Source organism: Aphis gossypii, unplaced genomic scaffold, assembly GCF_020184175.1.
Source record: "Aphis gossypii isolate Hap1 unplaced genomic scaffold, ASM2018417v2 Contig00621, whole genome shotgun sequence".
Taxonomy (NCBI): domain Eukaryota; kingdom Metazoa; phylum Arthropoda; class Insecta; order Hemiptera; family Aphididae; genus Aphis; species Aphis gossypii.
Window position 1 is genome coordinate 15,873 of NW_026083197.1, and position 20,079 is coordinate 35,951.

At 29.7% G+C, this 20,079-nt stretch overlaps 1 protein-coding gene and 1 pseudogene across 1 annotated transcript; one reads left to right on the forward strand and one right to left on the reverse strand.

The window, feature by feature from the left end:
• Positions 1 to 7,259: 7,259 nt before the first annotated feature.
• Positions 7,260 to 9,730, reverse strand: LOC126554836 (zinc finger MYM-type protein 1-like; annotated as a pseudogene).
• Positions 9,731 to 9,930: 200 nt separating this feature from the next.
• LOC126554837 (uncharacterized) lies at positions 9,931 to 15,446 on the forward strand. The gene is made up of 4 exons (XM_050209855.1): positions 9,931 to 10,649; positions 10,710 to 10,760; positions 10,818 to 10,937; positions 15,360 to 15,446. Exons 1-4 carry the CDS (start codon positions 9,951 to 9,953, stop codon positions 15,444 to 15,446), a joined length of 957 nt encoding a protein of 318 aa, XP_050065812.1. The 5' UTR covers positions 9,931 to 9,950.
• The last annotated feature ends 4,633 nt before the right edge of the window (positions 15,447 to 20,079 follow it).

Here is a 20,079-nt window from a genome sequence, read left to right on the forward strand (position 1 = left end):
TCAATCGGCAGAAAAACTATGTTTTTCTGATCTCTGGCCTATTGCTTATAATGCAGGTGTATTAATACACATTTCCCATAATTTAATAATCTATCCCAATTAAATATAATGTAATATAATATAGTATAACACCATGCAGGTGCATTGGGTTTACTACACAGGTATATTATGTTAGCAAATGTACCATCCATTAAAAAAGTTGATCCTGTCCTCAGTAAACTAAAAAGCAAAATAAACAAGTGAGTATGCAGTAAGTTATTTTAATTTGTTCTCATAGATATCAAGCTAATTAATTTTTTAAGTGCATAGTATTTACTTTTTAATTTGTGGTAGTACAAATAGCAATGTGGTTCCTTCTTCAGGATTAGTGCCTATTTTTCCCATATAAATTGGTACATTACTCATTACTGGAAGATGAGCATAGTCTCCAGTTAATTGGTTGTGAAAATCGATCATGGTTCGTGGAGATGTTGGTTGATTGGCTTTTCTATGACTTTGCATTGTTCGTTGATGCGATACAAATGAACCAACATTCATATTAACGAATTCTGTCATAGAACTTGTTTAAGATAATAATAATATTTAATGATTAATATACAAATATTTATGTATATTTTAAAGTATTACAAATAAATAAAAACAAATTTTACTTCATTATAAATTATACGAAGAGAAAAATGTTCTTTCTTTGCGCGTTTATTACAGATATTTCTAAATTTTGTTATTATATTAAGTAGGTGTAAAATGGGGATTCTAGAACCTCCTCCCACTTAAATTTACATGTAAAAGGATAGGCATGGCCTGTATAGGCAACAACTACACAGCTCTTCTCAAACTTGTATTAATTACACAATATAGGCAATCCGCAACACGCATAAACCCAACACCATCACCAGATCCTACACGTAACCGGCATATATTTTATACCTTCTCCTTCAAACCCCCACTTTTTGAAGAAAAATAATATATATAATATGCTGATTTCGACTAAATATGACACCTGACCATCAAATATTTTTCCCCTTTTATTTACACACACACACACACACACACATAACATATTTACCATCACATACATACTAAACGCAGTACACACACATATTACATAAGTAATCTTACATCACACACACACACACACACATACATAACAACCAAACATTTTATATATAGTTAACATATCGATACCTATTTTATTCATTTACGAATCAGCACCTAGCTAAATCATACGTTATGCATAGGAATGTTTCACACACACACTCACACACGCACACACATAACAGCTTCACATACATTAAACCTTTTTCAAACATACATTGTCCATAACAAACCCATAATGAGGGATGTGGTATCCCTGTCACCAAGTCCGTTCCAAATACAAACCTGTACGTACCTGCAGAGTCATATTCGAGTATTGTCGGTGAATAAAAAAGTAGTGCAAGAAGCAAAATGAAATCAGTCCATGTACTACCCTTCAAGTGTCAAATCGTGTTAATTCAGAGTTCCTAAGTTCCTAACTATTTCATACTGTTATTTAAAGTACAATTTCTATAATTCATTACCCATATATTCGTTGAAGGGTACAGTCTTGTTTCGCGAGTTCGACTAGTGTTCTTCAGTTTTAAACATAATCATGTTTTCGTGTAGTGTATGCGATAAAGCCTTTACATTGATCAAAAATCTACATAGACATGCCAAGTCACACGAATCACCCACTAAAATCGTATGCAGTATTTGCTCAGAAATATTCACGCGAAGAGATAACCTCATCAGACATAAAAAAGAAAAACATCGTAAGTATTTTTTTTCACAATAAAAATTTGCAAATTTATTAGATAAAATATTCATAATCAATTAATAATAAATTATACTTTTTTCAGGTTCAAATATTATAATCCAACAACAACCAACCATAACCAAGCGAGAAATTCAAGATTTTTTTAAACCAGCTGAACAAATTTACGATTATGATGGTAAATATATTATTCATAACTTTATATATATAACATAGGTTCTTATTTTATTTTATAAAAAATAGAACAATTAATAAAATATACAAAGTTGTATAAAATCATGGAAAACATATAATAATTTAGATAAAATCCTGATAAATCCCATAATTATATATATATGTTGAAAATGTTCATAAAATTGTTCAATAATTTTGATAAATTCATGTAGAAATATATTAATTGATAATATTTCCATACGATTATTATCATAACGCTATTAAAACATACATAAATAATTTTAATTTATTATATTTTTAAGTATAAACAGATATTTTAATAAATATATTTGATCATATTATACATAATATATAATAATAAAACAAGAATATCTTATTTTTTATGAGAAACATATACACATTTAATATATAATACCAATAAAAACATAAATAGGCATACTATTTATCTAAAGATCTTAATAAACCATTACGAACACCACCCTATATTACTGTTACTATTATTTCATGTTATACAAAAGAACGTTGTGTATCATTACTATAACTGAGGTCTATATCATATTTGTTTTTGCTGTTATATATATATACATGTAAGTAATAATAGATAATATACCTACTTCATTTTATTAATGTATATTTTTAAAAATCGTATTTTCCATATGATAAACACATCACCAACATTTTATTTTTAAATTCTTTATTTTTCTTCAGGTATTTTTACTAAAAACGTTTATATTTCTAACAACAATTTACCTTTTCTTTCTCATTAACCTACTATTATAAAAAAAAAATAATAATAATAATGAATGTTTCTTCATCTCGATTTACATCATAGTGATGAAGACATGATACATCATGTAACGTTCCTTATTATTATTATTTTTTTTTTTATTAACCCAAAAGAGACTAACCTAACTCAACCCATCTGAAACTTTGTAACTGTTCAAAAATTCGTGCTCTTCTCTAATTGGTTGGTACTTACCTAGGGTGGTCAGATTAAATTAAAAGAAATCCGGGACGATACATTTTAACTTGACCTAATCGTTTAATCTAACTTAATATTATTAATATTTTTATCTTAACATTTTTACTAGTGGGTTTCATTATGAAATATAAAACACTGATTATTAAAATTATAGAAATAGAAAACTTACTTTTATTTTCAACAAAAACTAATTTTAAAATTTTAAATACAGTACATTTTTTTAAAACTTCATATAGTGACATACAAATAACGTTTTTTAAACTTTATCTTCAGCTTTCATCGTGTATTTTTGCGTGCTGTGGACGTTCTTCAGAAACGATTGATTTTTTATAATTTCGTCATGAAATTCCATGCAACTTAAACCGTATGTTTTGGTAATCAAACAACTTTCTACAGTTGCTACATCCATTTGATTACGGACGTCGGTCCAAGTGGAAGTCATCAATGAAAACACTCGTTCTATTGATGCATTTGAACCTGGCAAACAAAATGCAAATTCAACAACTGCTGCAAGATTTGAAATACTCACGTCTTTCTCTTTAAACAATTTAAATATTTGTAACCATTTTTGTTCTAATGAAGTAGAATTTTTTATCCATTCATCGAATTTTTCTTGAAAAATATTTGAAAATGACATAAATTCATCAAAATAATCATCTTCGTTAAGTAAAACAAATTCTGAAAGAGAATTTAATGTGTTCTTAGCATTTTGCCATGTTACGGTATGTTTTTCTTTGTTAAATTTAACCAATCTAATTCAGTTAATAATGTCTGATTAGGCATTGTCCACTTTTGTATGTATTTTATACACAAATCAAAAAATATTTGACTTCCTGTATCAAACTCTTTTTTTATTGAGCATCCTTCTTCTTCGAGTACTTTTATTATATTTTCAATTTCACTGTTAATGAAGTGTTCGTTCTTCCTGTTTTCTAAATTATTGATTAAATTACTTAGTATATCTATCAACTCGAAAGCAGAAATGTGTTCTCCTTCAATTTTTTGTATATAATTATTAAATAGTCTGAGCATACTTTGTATGAACTTCATATACAACAGTGCCTTATCATTTTTAAAAAAATCAACTAATATTTTAGGACTTGAGTCTTGTGAAAGAAAGTATGACTTTAAACCGCTGAACATTAAAATAATTCGATCAATAGCAGGTGATAATGACAGCCATCTTGTTTTAGTATGTGCTAAAATATCCCGATACTGAACATCTGCAAATTCGCAAAATTCTTTTAATTTTTCCACGCGAACAGTGTAAATATGAAAATAACCAAAAAGTTTAACTGTTATGGCTTCAACGTCTATAGGTAAACTATCAGAGGCCCATTGTATAGCGTTATGTAGTATATGAGCACAGTAGCCTAATCCAAGTATTTTTTTATTTAATTCAGTCTGAAGTTTTGTGTGAACATTGTTTTTCCCTTTCCTAGCTACTCCGTCAAAATTTGTATTTGTATTTTCCGCTGACAAAGCTACAATTTTTTCTTTTAGTCCAAATTTTGTAAGAACGTCTATAATTTTTTTAGTTATTAAATCGGACGTTTCACCTGGCAAATTTGAAAATTCGAGAATTTTATTTTTTATACCAACTTCAGGCAAAAAATAACGGACAAGAATTGGTACCAATTTTATTGATTTATGATTTGAACCATCGACTAAAACCGAAATAAATTTGGCAGAACGCAATTCTTTAACGATATTATCAACAATATACGGACTAATAACGTTTACAATTATTTCTCTGGTTTTTGTTTTGGCACATGTAAATTTTTTGTCATTTAATAATTGACGAATCAAATCTGAAGTGCATGTCATTGATCGGAAACTCTGATTATGAATTACCGTATGATATGCAAAAGTAGCTTCACGAGCTGCTAACGCAAAATCAATTTTATCAGGAATTAGTTTAGAAAAGAAGTTTGAAACTTTACCAGACTGCAATGACGCTCTGGAGGCCAATTTGTGTTTCTGACTTTTAAGGTGATCATTAATATCTGATCGTCCACCATGGCTAACAGAGAAGGTTCCTTGACAAGTTGTACACTGCACGTTAAAATCATCATTAGGTTTTTGTTTTTTAATGAATGGAAATTATGTTTGTAAATTTTCATTAAAGTGACATAGTCTTTTTGGTGCCATAATTTAAACGAGAAGAACACAAATAAAACCAGATTAATCGAACGTCTGTCGGGCGCGAATTGAAGTGAACGAATACTGACAGACCTGACTATTTTTGACTAGTGTTATGTAAAATGTATTAGCATGATGTTTATAAAATTATTTGATTATATTTGATTATGGTTATAGTAATAACATGGTATAAAATATTTCGACGACATTTATCATTAATAACAATAAGGATTATACGTTTATAAAACCATGTATAATGTTTATAAATAGATTTCTATACAATGATAATAAACCGAATGCTGTCATAATAAGACTCGCACCCACCATAGTACAGTATACAGTATACACCAGCTGCAGAGTGCGCGGGACATATATATTATAATAATATATAGTTTATTTTTATATATCCATGGTGCGAGCCTATATGCGTATTTGTGTAATTGTGTGTGATTATTATTATCAACAAATAATTTAAAAAAAGTTAAATTCCGGGACATTATTATGTTGATAGCAAAATCCGGTAACGTCCCGGAAAATTCGGGACGAATGGCCACCCTATACTTACCTACCATCTATGAGCTTTCCATGTACCATAGGGTTAGGTTAGGTTTAACAGAATATATATATATATATATATATATACCTACCTACTATTTTTAACGAAATTATAACATTTATGTATGTTTTAATCTACAATAATGATACTTATATGCAGTGTCGCAACTACAAAATAGGAGGCCCGTGTGCGGTAAAATTATATTGGGCCCCATCCTAGAATTTATTTTTGTTATACGTCTTTCAACTTATTTAGAAGTATCAATTTTTTTAGGTTTTAAAACACGTTTTAGATCAGTTAGTGTATGATATATGTATATATATCAAACTAAATACCTATAACTATTGTATATTATTATTATACTTCACTACACGTAGTAAATTTATTAAAGTAGTTTAGTTAGGTATATGTATATTGTATAGGTATATCTACTTAAATACTTAATAGACTCATTGTTAAATAAATATTAAATTGCTCTAAAATATTATAACAACCTTACCTGAATTTTAAAAATTTTTCTTTTTATAATAAAATAGGTACACATTTTTTCTTAACAAAATTTTACGTACATTTTATATATCTATAACTTTTTATAAAATAAAAAATACAAGTTTTAATGTAAAAAATTCATTTTTCTGGCTTTCGCGTTAACAAAAATATTTATTATATTGTCTACATCTATTTCAGCAGTTTGGAGCCTTTAAATGTTTAATAAAGCCAAGCTTGATAATCTATCCTGCGACATAGTACCTATTACGAAGATAATTTTTAATTAGTTTTAGTTTTGAAAACGACCTTTCAGCTGAAGCAGAAGTGATTGGAATAGTAATAAATATCATTGTAGCTGTAAATACATCAGGGAAAATAGATGATAAATTTTCATTAAGAATAAATAATGAAAAATCTTTTATAGTCATTTTTTAAGGTCACTAATACCATCCTTTGAAATAAAAAAATCCCGAAGACTCACTATTTGATGTGTCACTACTAACATCATCACTGTACTTTTCTATAAAATCATATGTTGACTTAATTAATAGTTCTTCTGTCATTGAAATCATATTAAATGGTATTAACAATTTGAAATAATCACATACAGTATTCAAACCAGTAAATCTAAATTGAAGCTGAGATAATATAGTATCAATAACAGGATAAAAAACTGTTACTTTAAAATTATCCTTGGTAATAGTTAGTCGTCTATCACCATCAATTTCACCAGGGAATACTTTACTATACCGTTCACGACTTTGATGGAATGTAAATGGTATGCTCCACGATTCACACATTTCTTTGCTTTCTCAACAATTGTATCATAGTTTTCACGCATCAATTGTATATCTGAAATGGCTGTATTTAATTGCTCCAAGGCCTGATGCAAATGCAAGTCAATTGACTGCAGTTTTTTGGATACAAATTGCATAGATTTTAAAATATTTTCCCAAACGCATAATATCAAAATAAATTCTGGTGTTTCTAAATTTTTCTTAAGAGTTAACGCCATATCTCTTTCAATTTTTTTTGTACTTGTTAACTGTAAATTTGTAAGTGCTTTTAAAACATCTACAAATCGCATTCTCAACGAATATAGTGCATTATGACGAGTTTCCCATCTAGTTGCACATAGTTTTTTTTAATACAACTTTCCTAATAACAATTCCTTCTTCTTCGCCAAAAGCTAAATCTGTCCATCGGGGACCACTTGAATTGAAAAAGTTGAAAATATTTTGAACAGTTTCAAAAAATGACTGAACTTTCCTGGAACTCTTAGCTGCATCACATATTATTAAGTTAATATTATGGAAACAACAGTGTATAAACGTTGCATTAGGAACTATTTCATAAATTCTCTTTTGGAGTCCACTAAATGAACCACTCATTACTGCGGCACCATCATATCCTTGACCACGGCATTTGGATATGTCTAATTCATATTTGGATAGTAATTCTAATAAAAGATTTGAATAATCAGCTGCACCATATTTTTTTAATACAAAAAATCCCAAAAAGGACTCTTTTATTTCCACAATTTTTTGTTCAAAATGTATCTTAGCATACCGAATAACAATACTCACTTGATATTTTTTTGTGATATCCTGAGTAGAATCTAATATAATTGAAAAAAAAAAACAACTTGATTTAATATCATTGCAAATTTTCCGCCTCAAATCTGTTGCTAAAATATCTATTAATTCATTTTGTATAGCCCAGCTTAAATACTTTATCTCTTGTTCTTCGTTATTCAATAAGTTGTTTAAAATCGGATCAAATTCTGCTAGTAATTTTACAATCCTCAAAAAATTTCCTTCAGTTGGATTTTGAGTGTTTAAACTTCCTTCATTACCTCTCAGTGCAGTATTTCCTGCAGTTATAGTAAGAATAATTTTTATTAAACGTTTAAGAACATTTCTCCACTTGGTGGCTTCCTCGGAATACTGTTTTTCTATGTTTGCATCTAATGTTTGATTTTTTACCCACAAATTATAAACTTTAAGTGCTTCAAAATGTTGAAAACTAGTTTCATGTCTTTGTTTACATTGAGATAAGTGTTGCCAATCATTAATGCTATTAACTCATTCAGATTTGAAATTACCATATGTCCTATTAGCGAAGAGCCAACATGTTTCACAATAAACCTTATCTTGAATAATTGAGTAACACAATCAAAGTCTAGGAATTTTTTATCCATTTTTATAATTACTTCATAATATTTAGTAGAAAACTGTCTTCCGTGAATATTTGATGGAAAATTTATTATTGGTTTACAGGGTCCGAAGGATAATATACTTCTTTTTAAGTTATCATTAATATTTTCATCAAATAAACCTCGATCAGTTGGATATTTTTCCTCAAAATTTATTTCACCTTTATTCAATTCTAATGAAAAAAAAAAACAATGAATATAATATAACAAACATAATAATAAATAATTTTAATACAAAGCAATTTACTACAAATAATAAATATTATGCAATAGTTTTTTCTTATTTGGCTTATTACCAATATACACTCTAACAACTAATTTAATACAATATTATCCATCAAAAGGTTAAATCAAATTTCATTCCAGTTATCTTATTCATATAATTTTAATTTTAAAACAATTATTCTTATGATATTATTGTATTGTTTTAATAGGTACCTACAATTATTGACATCCACAATACAATAATATTAAATAATATTATTATACAATTTGCAATACACCATTATCAAAGATAAAAATGTATGATATTTTTACATTTACATAATACATTTTATCTTGTAATATTATTATAAAAGCAGATAGTTACCTTTATGATATCTTCCAAACATTTATTATTTATTGTATGGTTTTCATCAATAACTGAATATAATAATTATTAATTACATAAGACCATTATACATTTTAACAAAACACTGGGTCATACAAAATCAAACAATTGTGCATTAGGTTAATAAACCAATTTTAAATTAAATACCTTTATAATGATTTGTTATAACACTCAAAGTACTACGGCAGTTATCACTTTCAGAAATATTTTCAAGTAGATCAATACTAATATTTTCTATTAATTCATTACTCTGTTCTTCAATGGCTTTACATAACAATAATATAGAAAAAATAGGTCAAAACATAACTTGTATAAAATAGAGTAAAAGCGTACACATAAATCTAATAATAAAAAAAAAAAAAATATTTTAAATTTAATGTTTAATACCTATACTACCTAATCTATACTTGTTTATATACTTAAAATATTTGAACTCATAATTGTTCAGTTATTCTAGAGAATGTAAGTAGGTGTAAAATGGGGCTTCTGGAACCTAACGCGCTGAACCGCTGACCCGGCTGACCAGGCTGACCAGCTGACCCGCCGCCGTAGCTGAGCCGCCGCCGCCCCACCACCGCACCCGTCCCCGCCACCCCGCCCCACATCAATCGCCATGGTTATCATATTATTGTACACGTACTATATTACCGTACACATATTACTGTATATTCAACAGTTATCATGAGCAGAACTATTTTACCGTACACACATATTCAATAGATAACGCTATCTATCCCTGTTGTTATCACATATTACCGGCATATTACCATTTGAAAAATTATAGTATAACAAGCATGTAGAGTCTTGTTTGCATTACAAACAATAGTATTATTCAATAATCTAACATGTGCTGACATGCATACTTTAAACCTGTAGAAGAAATCCCTACCATAAAATATACATGTGAGGGTTTCAAAATCTGAAATGAAATCGGTCTATCTCCACTCTTCGTTCGATTAAGTGCGTTGTTTTGTGATTAAATTTTTGAATATGGCTGGTTCGATTGAAAACATGCGTGCTGTTTACAAGAAGAATGTTTTTACATATGTGCCTCCGTCACCACCAGCTAACCTAATCGATTGCAGTAATTTTTTCCTCGGTTTTTCATCTCGCAAGTTTTTAAACATCGGACTCGATCCGACAGATGAATTCAACACCGTGATTCACATTATAACACCATCACGTTTTATAAATATTTCCGCCGATTTTCTCAAACGTATTTTCCGACTTATGGGAAACATTTTATCATTTATACTCGAACAACCACAAAAGTATAAGCGTAATTTATTTTTGGATTCCGATTCAATTACAATATCTAGTATGGTGTACCAAGGAGAGAATATGCTCATTATAGAGTCTAAAATTCAAGACGGATGTCGCATACTGTTAAATCGCAACGACTTATTAAAGTTACAAGATTTAGAGTGGTCAATTTTCGAGATAATCGAGAGAAAAACCAAAATCGTTAAACCGCTCGTAATACAGCAAATTAATCAAATCGCATCATACTTAAAAACAAATACCAAGGTTGAAACTAGAACGCTTGAAGATATGACAAATCGCGTGAAAAGCATTAACAACATTTGCATTGCAACGCATGTAAATGACTACAATTTCACAAGTCAGCTTCAATTACATGCAGCTGAACATATCGCACAAAGATGGTTGGACGAATTAGAAAAAGATGAGGTAAGAAAAAAAATATTTTTTATTTTTCTCATACCAATATTAATATATTATATTTTATAGGGATACGAGAAACCTTTTTCACCGCCGTCATTTTACACTATATTTAATGAGGTAATATAACGAAACCTACTTTATAAAAAACAAATATTTTAATATTTCATGTTTTAGGAAATTCTTTCTGATATCTCCCCTCCATCACAGACAAGCTGTACAGACAAAACGATGGACCATACGGACCGCAATACAATATTACCAACTTACTACCCAAAAGACGACACACTGTTTAATGTATTTTTGTGTAAAAATATTTTTGTATAATATTTGTATAGTATTTGTGTAAAATAAAAACAAGTCAGTTATTTTTAAAAAAAGTTTTCTTTTTATTTATTAATAATAAGTAAGGTAATAAAAATATTTACAAAGTAAAAATAAAATATTTACAAGGTATAAAAAAATAATTACAAGTAGAAATAATATACATATTTATGTATAAAAATTACAGTTTTCTAACATCCCCGCTAAACGGGTTATAAGTGATAATCTGATCATGTAAAATTAAACAATAAGCTGCAGTTTTCTCAGGAATAACCGTATCCGTTTCAAATTCTACTCGTAGGTCTATGTTCGATGCTTTTACGTTATCATTCTGATGCGATAAATCGACAACGACGATTGGAACATATGTTTGAAAAACATTTTTGGATAACAATGGTTCAGAATAATCTCTCTCGTAATACGATTTTTGAAAGTCTGTATAGGCTTTATACAGTAAGCTGATGGTATTATTTTTAAAATCAGCACGAAAATCTTCATATGGAAACACTTCAGAATTTAAGTGTACCTTAAGATTTTTTAGCTGGCAGTGGTCAAAGCGCCCAGCGTCGTTTGCTATATTTTTTTTTTCTATCTGTTTGTAATCCAAACAAAATAAATCTAGGTTTTTCAAGCAAGCTGCTAGACCTTATCGTCCATGAATGTGAAGTATTTCTAGGTAGTACAGGATATTCACATAGATCCCACTGATGCCAGGTTCTGAACGCACATGATAACGTTTTACGTGAATCTATCACTTTCAGCAGTTTTAATTTTTCTTTATCATGTCGTATACGCTGATTGCTCGAACGTATACCAAAAAATAAAGTAAAACCAAAATTACGTAAAAGAAGAACTTTATTCACATATGACGTCTAGTGATAATCGAGTCACACGATTACCACTACTGGCCCCTTTGCTGTCTTAGCCATCTCTCTTATATATTAAACTTACAATCGAATTACTATCGATTGTTTTGCATTTTATATTATTACGTTAAATTTACAGTTCATAGACACTGTTTAGACGACGATGTCGTCACACAGCGTAATCACGGTTGGTAGGGCTTCCGATAGTCGCCGAAACACACACACACACTCACTCTTGTTAAAACTGCGTGTGGGTCGCGATCTACGCTTGCGAACGAGCCCGCGAAAATCATACTGCTCAAATTACCGTGACCGAACCGCGCAAATACCGTTGTGTGCCGTTTACCGTGACTTTTTGTCTTCGGCGTGTAAGAGGCATCGGTTGGGGTAGGGTATTGCCACCATCGGCCCACGTCACCTTCTTGAAAGCCCTGCATCATCCTGTTGACACCGTTCAACGCCCAACATTGCTGTCGCCATTACGGTTTTTTTTCTCTCTTTTATATTTATATTATAGTAGCCTGTATTGTCTTTTTTATTATTTATTAGTGTCAACTTTTGTCACATGTTATTTTTTTTTGATTGCTCCTTCGCTGGCCAGCACAATTGTGTGCCCCAATAATTTTTATTGCATATTGTGTTATACTTAATAGTAGTCCGTCGATATATATATATATCACGGCAAACCAAAATTATTAATCGTTAATTTTATTTCATTATTTTTCTACGAGGAACCTTTTGTTTTGGTACAGTCCACTTACCCTTTTGTTTTCCACCCATACAGACACTATGACATTATGACTATTATGTAATTGTTATTTTAACCCGATTAATAAATTATTAAACAAATTTATTTACATTTCTTATTATTAAATCTTGCTTACTATGCTAACTGTAATATAAAGTTTACTGACACTGAATTGCACAATTGTTATTTTAACCTATAATTAAGTATTGCTTAACTTATTGAATTTCGCTGTTTAACTTATTATCTATAGTATTTCCTTAACTTATTTCTCACCTACTGTTATGGTCTATGAGATATCTGTAAGATATCTACAAGATATCAAGGCTAAGTTAGCATAACCATGCCTCGTGTCGAGGGCAATGCGGTTGCTACTATGACCACATTGTGTCGGAATAGTAAGCGCACCAATAATTATAGTACTCTAATGATACATTTGAGATGTTATTGCACATTTTCAAATTCGTGTCCGAATTTGCAACAACAACCACAAGGACACCTGGTTATCCCAAAAGGCGACCGCACGACGTAAACAAGAGACGCACCACGATATATAAGGGAGCCCGAAGACCAGCAACGACAGATGTACCAAAGCTATCAACAACTGAGCACTTTCACGTCACTCAGCCACTTATTTTATTTGTTACATGTATTTTGTTTATATGCAATAAAGACATATTACGTTATTAAGTTTAACTTTCATTCAAATTAACCATTTGGATTCAAATCTGATACTGGCACGCAACACAGTAATAGTTATTCTTTCTTTTAAGTAGGCATATAGAATATAGATAATACAATTAAATTTCAAGAAATTATGTAAAATATTAATTATAAATTACCTATAATATAGGTACTTAAATTATTCTTAATGATATAATATAATATAACCTAATAATAGGATATAACCTAACCTAACCTACCGGTTAATTCTTGAGTCAAACACATCTACTGGGACAATTGTGTGCATTATGAATATACGGCTGTGCGTATACCTCTATAATCTACCGTGGTTACAACAAAGTCTAAATTCAACAAAAAATAATCTAACGAGAGAGTATATTGATCATTATATCAAACAAGGGAATAAGGAAAATATATAATATAATAGTAGTGTGGAACGGGCATTCGGATAAAACAATTTTACAAAGGTTAAATTTAAATTATCCAATGTTAAACATTACATGTTATGATAAGTATTTTAATAAGAATTTTTTTATTCAGTTTGAGAAATTGAGCAATAGGGAGATTATTTTTGAAATAGATATAGGAAAATTTGATAAAACAGGAAGATTGTTGAATTTAGTAGAAACGCATGACAGGATATGTATAAAAAAACATAAGACTACGTATGCACATGACCCGAGATTGGATGTGGAATATACCAAGTGTATATTCAACTATGTGTTAAAGAAGCAACAATACGAGAATTTAATAAAACATTTTAGGATATAAATACTGTTATATCCTATGTTTAAGTTTAGTTATTCAGTCATTTAATTTGGTATGTGGGTAGAACGTAACGTTCGTGTGTAATATTAATTAATTATTCACAAATTTATTTTATTATTTTAATTGTATTAATCAAGGTGAAGGAAATTCAAATATTAAAAATATATATATATATATATATATATATTAATGAAATATACTATACTAACATACTTTATATTGTATTCTTAATTGATTTAAATTTGATATAACTAACATTATTATTAAGTTACCAATGTAAAACTGAAATTGTAAGTGTAACTGAGTGCATTTAAGAAAAATTGTAAAGATTTCTGTCTTGCAGACATAAACCTTTTTTTTGTTGGGAGGTGTTATGGTCTATGAGATATCTGTAAGATATTTACAAGATATCAAGGCTAAGTTGGCATAACCATGCCACGTGTCGAGGGCAATGCGGTTGCTACTATGACCACATTGTGTCGGAATAGTAAGCGCACCAATAATTATAGTACTCTAATGATACATTTGAGATGTTATTGCACATTTTCAAATTCGTGTCCGAATTTGCAACAACAACCACAAGGACACCTGGTTTCCCCAAAAGGCGACCGCACGACGTAAACAAGAGACGCACCACGATATATAAGGGAGCCCGAAGACCAGCAACGACAGATGTACCAAAGCTATCAACAACTGAGCACTTTCACGTCTACTCAGCCACTTATTTTATTTGTTACATGTATTTTGTTTATATGCAATAAAGACATATTACGTTATTAAGTTTAACTTTCATTCAAATTAACCATTTGGATTCAAATCTGATACTGGCACGCAACAGTACTAACATCTCTTATAAAATATTCATACATATAATACAACAGTCCCCGAAATTACAAAAAATATGACCTCATATTTTACACCTGTGCCCCGTATATGGAAAAGTTTAAATTGAATAGCCGCATTTGTGTCTGTTGGTCACGCTGTTTAATTATTGATGACTACTGACTACTGACTATGGAATTATGTAGTTGTGTTGCCTGAAATATGTTGACGTAGAATATGCTTGTTCTTTGTTTATTGTTTTTGTATTGGCTGATGTGTTTTTGATGGTTTAGTAGTTGTTTTGACTTCTCTCAAGTCACTCCACAACACCGTCACAGTGTATCTTTGATTTTTATTGAACCTACTTCTTTTATCATGCCAGAAGTCAATGAAACTGTTACAAGCATAGAGTATGTGTTTTTTGGTATGTTGTATTTTATTGTTTTTCTTCTTTTTTTCCTTTTTTTTTTTATTCTGTATATTTTATTGGCTGGCCTTATTCCGATGCAGATTACGGTAGATTGGCCGGTCGGTGTTGAGCCACCGCCATATCACGTGGTCGTGGCTGCCCTTGAGGCGGAAGAGGAAGAGGAGTAAACCAGAATTAAAAAAAATATTTTTTTTTTGCTTTTTTTTTCTTTTAAATACAATTTTCTTTTTTCTTTTAAAATGACTTGTTTTGTAATTTAGTAACATATTCTTTGGTAAACTATGGATCTGGGGTCTTCTGTTGTTTTGAGTATGAATCCCGATCGGTTCCATACATGTGTAAATAAATTTTTCTATAGATCTTAATTCAATAATAAAATTTCCACATTAAGTGCGTCAGCTCGAGTTGCCGTCTTTTTATTCCGGCGAACATGCCGGTGCTGATTGTTGGCGAAAATATCATACAAGTGTACATATGATTTTTTTTTTTTTTTTAATATTGTTAAAAGGGATAATTACAAGTTTTACTTACATTATATTATTATATTATACAAGTGTAAATCATTTTTCTATAAAAAAAAAATATTGTGTCGAAAAGGGGGAATTACAAGTTTTACTTATATTATGGTTTTAAGATTTAAACAAAGTTTGACACTTTTACACCTCTATCAGTATCATTGGTATTACAATTTTAGCTTAACTTATTACAGAACTATGATACAAGGGGTTGTTGGATTTGTACAAACAAAAAAAACATATTATATATATATAATGTGTCGTTGTTTTTTTTTTTTTATTTAGGTCGAGAATTATGTACTTGCGTATCTGTGCTGTTCGTCTTTGTTTCGCAGATCACTTTTCGTTTACTTACTTATGGATGTCCTGTGGAACGTCTTCACGTGCAGCGAAAATTAATTAATTAAGTTATTTTTAGTTTATTTTAAGTATTAGATTTATTGTTTTGGAGGTATAGGTGGGGGTAATGTATGTGCTGTCATAAGCAATTGTACTGTTATGACCACTGGGTATATCTTATAGCAAATAAAAATTATGCTTATAGTTAGAATGGTTAGCCAAGTTATATAAATAATGTCTCCTAAAAAGTCATCTATTAATCTGTTCGGCATCCCGTTTAATGTAATGTCTTTGAAATATTGGTCATAATTTTTAATTTGTTTGTTAATGTGGAAATTTGGTATATCTTTTGTCCAGTCTGTGTTTAATATTTCTGTTAGGTTAGTAAAATAAATTTTTTCTTTTTGTTCTTCATGTATTATTTTAAGTGATTTGATGTTTGTCCATGATATGGGTAGCACTCATTGTATAGTTAGTTTATTATTGTTGCTTAGTTCACAAGGGTACATTTTGGGAATGAGTATCTGTTCATTTCTAAATAATTCGTGATTGTATGGAAATTTTATTTTAATGAGTCCGGGGTGTTCCCTACTTCTTTCCTAATAAATAATGTTGGTTGTGAGTTAGTTATTGCGTATGTGTTAACCCCGATTTGTTTAATAATTGTTTCTTCATTGTTTATTTGCGTTACGCATTGAAAGTAACAATATTTGTTTATTTCTTCCAGAGGCAAATTTTTGAAAATTGATTCTACGCATCTCGGTGTTAGTAATAAGTCTGAGGGGAACCTGGGTGTGTAACATAGGTCTGTTAAGGGAGGGTCACAATGTTGAAGTCCTATCACAGATATTATCCTATGTTCGTTATTGATTGTATTTACTGCCATGTATATTTTCTCAGAGTGTATTATGCATGTTGCATTTTTATATTTGAAATGGGCTGGCACATATTGAAATAATTTCCAGTCTGACTTATATTCATGAATTGGAATTTTTAATTTTATTAAAACTTGTGTTTTTGAGAACTAACATTCAGTTATTGGTATATTGTAATATAATGAGAGGTTATCTATTTTTATTGCTAGTTCAAATCCATCTTTCCTTAATATTTCCGAAAGTTTCTGTAAATCGGCGTGTAGGGTGTCTATAGTGATTAGTCCTGGTGGTATTTTCCCAATTTTACAATGTATTTGTGTACTTGTGTCTCTTTCATAATTTATAATTTTCATAACTATTGTTAGTGTATTAAAGATTATTTCCTGCATCCCTTTTATCTCTTTATCAGTTTTAGTATTTTCCATTAATTCATTTTTTTTTCTTTGGTAAGGTATGTTTTAAAGATATTTTTTAAATTTTCGAGTTTGTTACTAGTTGCAGTTATGTAGTTATTTAATTGTGATGTGATCTGGTTTAGATCTTTGTGATTTGATACAAATACGTCCCTTAGTTTGTCAGCTTATTGTTTTAATTTGTCTTCGTTTGTATAAAAAATTTTTATTTGTTTTTTGGTTGCTATATCACAGCAAAAATTGTAAAAATCTCCTATGAATTGTATGCCTCTTTTCTTGTTTTTTTTTTTTACTATCTCCTACTATTTCTGCTAATTTCTCCAGATTCTTGTTTTCGTTAATATTTATGTTAAGGGTTTTTAATAAGATTAGGGAGTGTTGTACAATGTAGCATTAGCTATTTTTCTTTTTTTCGCAGTAATTTTCTACTTCTAATAAGTTATCTACGTTATTTTCCTCTTCTATTATTGTTTTTTGAGTATATATAAGAGGTATACTTTTTTCATATACTATTACTTCTGGTACTTCATTGAAGAAAGCTCTTGAGGATATTGTTATGCTTATTTTTTCCTCTGCGATGGCGCTTGCTATTATCAATATCATGAACTGAAACATAATTATAAAACAAACTATGTAATTATATCATTTGGTTATTATTAGTTTTTATAGTTTTACTTTTTAACATAAATTAACATGTTTTTTTTCTGTCTGTAAAAGGTTTTATTCTTTGTATGTGTATGACGTCCGTGGTTGTTTTTCCATTTAATATTAGTTCTATTTCATAATTTACGTCAGATATCTTTTTAATTATTTTAAAAGGTCCTCTATACCTATATGCTAATTTTTTTGATTTGTTTGCTTCCTGAAATTGGAATTTTATTAATACTTTCTGACCGGGTAGGTAGCTAACAGTTTTATGCGTTTTATCGTAATTTAATTTTTGTGTTTGTTGTTCTTTGTGAATTATATTTGGTACTTCTTTCCTAATTTCTTGCAATGTTTCTAATGATTTTGCTAGATTAAAATTGTCAATGTTGGGTATAATTTTATTATCTAATGGTTGGTTGGCCTCAATGCCATGCAATAGAAAGAAAGGGCTTACTTTTAGCCTTGAGCTCGGGCATGTATTGTTTGCGAAAACCACTAATTTATAATACAATACCTAGTCTTTTTGATTTTTATTAACATAGTGAGTTAAACTAGTGCATATTATTTTGTTCATTAGTTCTGTCATTCCGTTCGCCTGTGGGTGATATGCACTAGAAAATATTTGAACAATACCTAAACTTTTACATGCTTCCTCTACTTCTTTATTTTTAAAATGTGTGCCTCTGTCGCTACAAAAAATTTTGGGACCCCGTATGATGTTATTAAATCCATAAGAAAATTTATTGTTTCTGTTCCCGTTGCATTTGCTACTGCTTTTGCAAAAGCCATTTTTGTTGCATTGCATGTTGCCACAATTAAGTATTTCTTTCCGTGGGATGGTGGTAGTGGTCCTAAGTAATCGAACGTTAATCTTTGTAACGGTTTTTCTGAATCTATAGGTATTGGTTGTAGCAATCCTGATGTTTTACCGACCGGTGTTTTTAATAGTTGACAAGAAATACAAGACTTAATAAAATCTGTGGTGTCTTTTATCATTGTATTCCAATGATATTTTTGTTTTAATTTTGCAATTGTCTTGGTTATTCCGAAATGCCCACTAAAAATTGATTCATGATATGATTTTAGTACAATGTTGACTAATTTTCTTGGAATTACTAGTAGATTTAGCTGTATATTTTTATTCCATTGTTTGTAATATAGTATATTTTTTTTTCACAGTATCTTCGTGATTTTCTTTTAAATTTTCTTCTCCTTCCCCTTTTAGTGTTTTTAACATATTTGAGCAAAATTCATCTTCTGCTTGTGCTAGTTCAATATCCTCCATACTGATTTCTACATTCGTATTTAGTTTTTCTATCTCTGTTAAATTTATAGGAAACCTGGAGAGGCTGTCTGCTGCTAAATTTGCTGATCCTGCTTTATGTTTAATTGTGAAGTCATATTCGATTAATTTAAAAATGCTTTTCGTTATTCTTGATGAAGGATTTTTCATTGTTTTGAAATATTGTAAACTAGAATGATCACTGTATACAATGAACTCTCTTCCTAATAGGTATTCCCGAAAATAGTTAATTACAAAAACAACTGCTGCCATTTCTAGCTCTGTAGTGGAAAATTTTTTTCCCCCCCTTTTAATTTTCTAGAAGTGTAACCTATGGGGTGTTTTTTCCCTTGTTCGTCCTCTTGTTCCAGTATTCCTCCTAGTCCTTCCAATGATGCGTCAGTTGTTATATAAATTGGTCTTCCTTCTTTAAAATGTGCCAATACTGGGGCTGATATTATTGCATGTTTTAGTACCTCAAAGGCGTTTTTTTGTTCTTTTTCCCATTTGAACCCAATATCTTTTTTTGTTATGTCTATTAAAGGATTTGCTATTTTTGAAAAATTTTTGATATATTTTCAATAGTATGAACATAATCCAATAAATGCCCTAACATCCTTGATTTTAGTTGGTTTGGGAAATTTTTTTACTGCTTCAATGTTTCTTTCTAATGGTTTTAATTCGTGCTTAGAAATGTTGTGCCCTAATAACTCAATTTCAGATTGAAA

Bases quoted from the DNA above. Each gene is read 5' to 3' on its own strand.
- LOC126554837 (XM_050209855.1), top strand. From the start codon at position 9,951: ATGGCTGGTTCGATTGAAAACATGCGTGCTGTTTACAAGAAGAATGTT. The intron at 10,650-10,709 runs GTAAGAAAAAAA...TATATTTTATAG, and splicing joins ACGAATTAGAAAAAGATGAG to GGATACGAGAAACCTTTTTC. The intron at 10,761-10,817 runs GTAATATAACGA...TTCATGTTTTAG, and splicing joins TTTACACTATATTTAATGAG to GAAATTCTTTCTGATATCTC.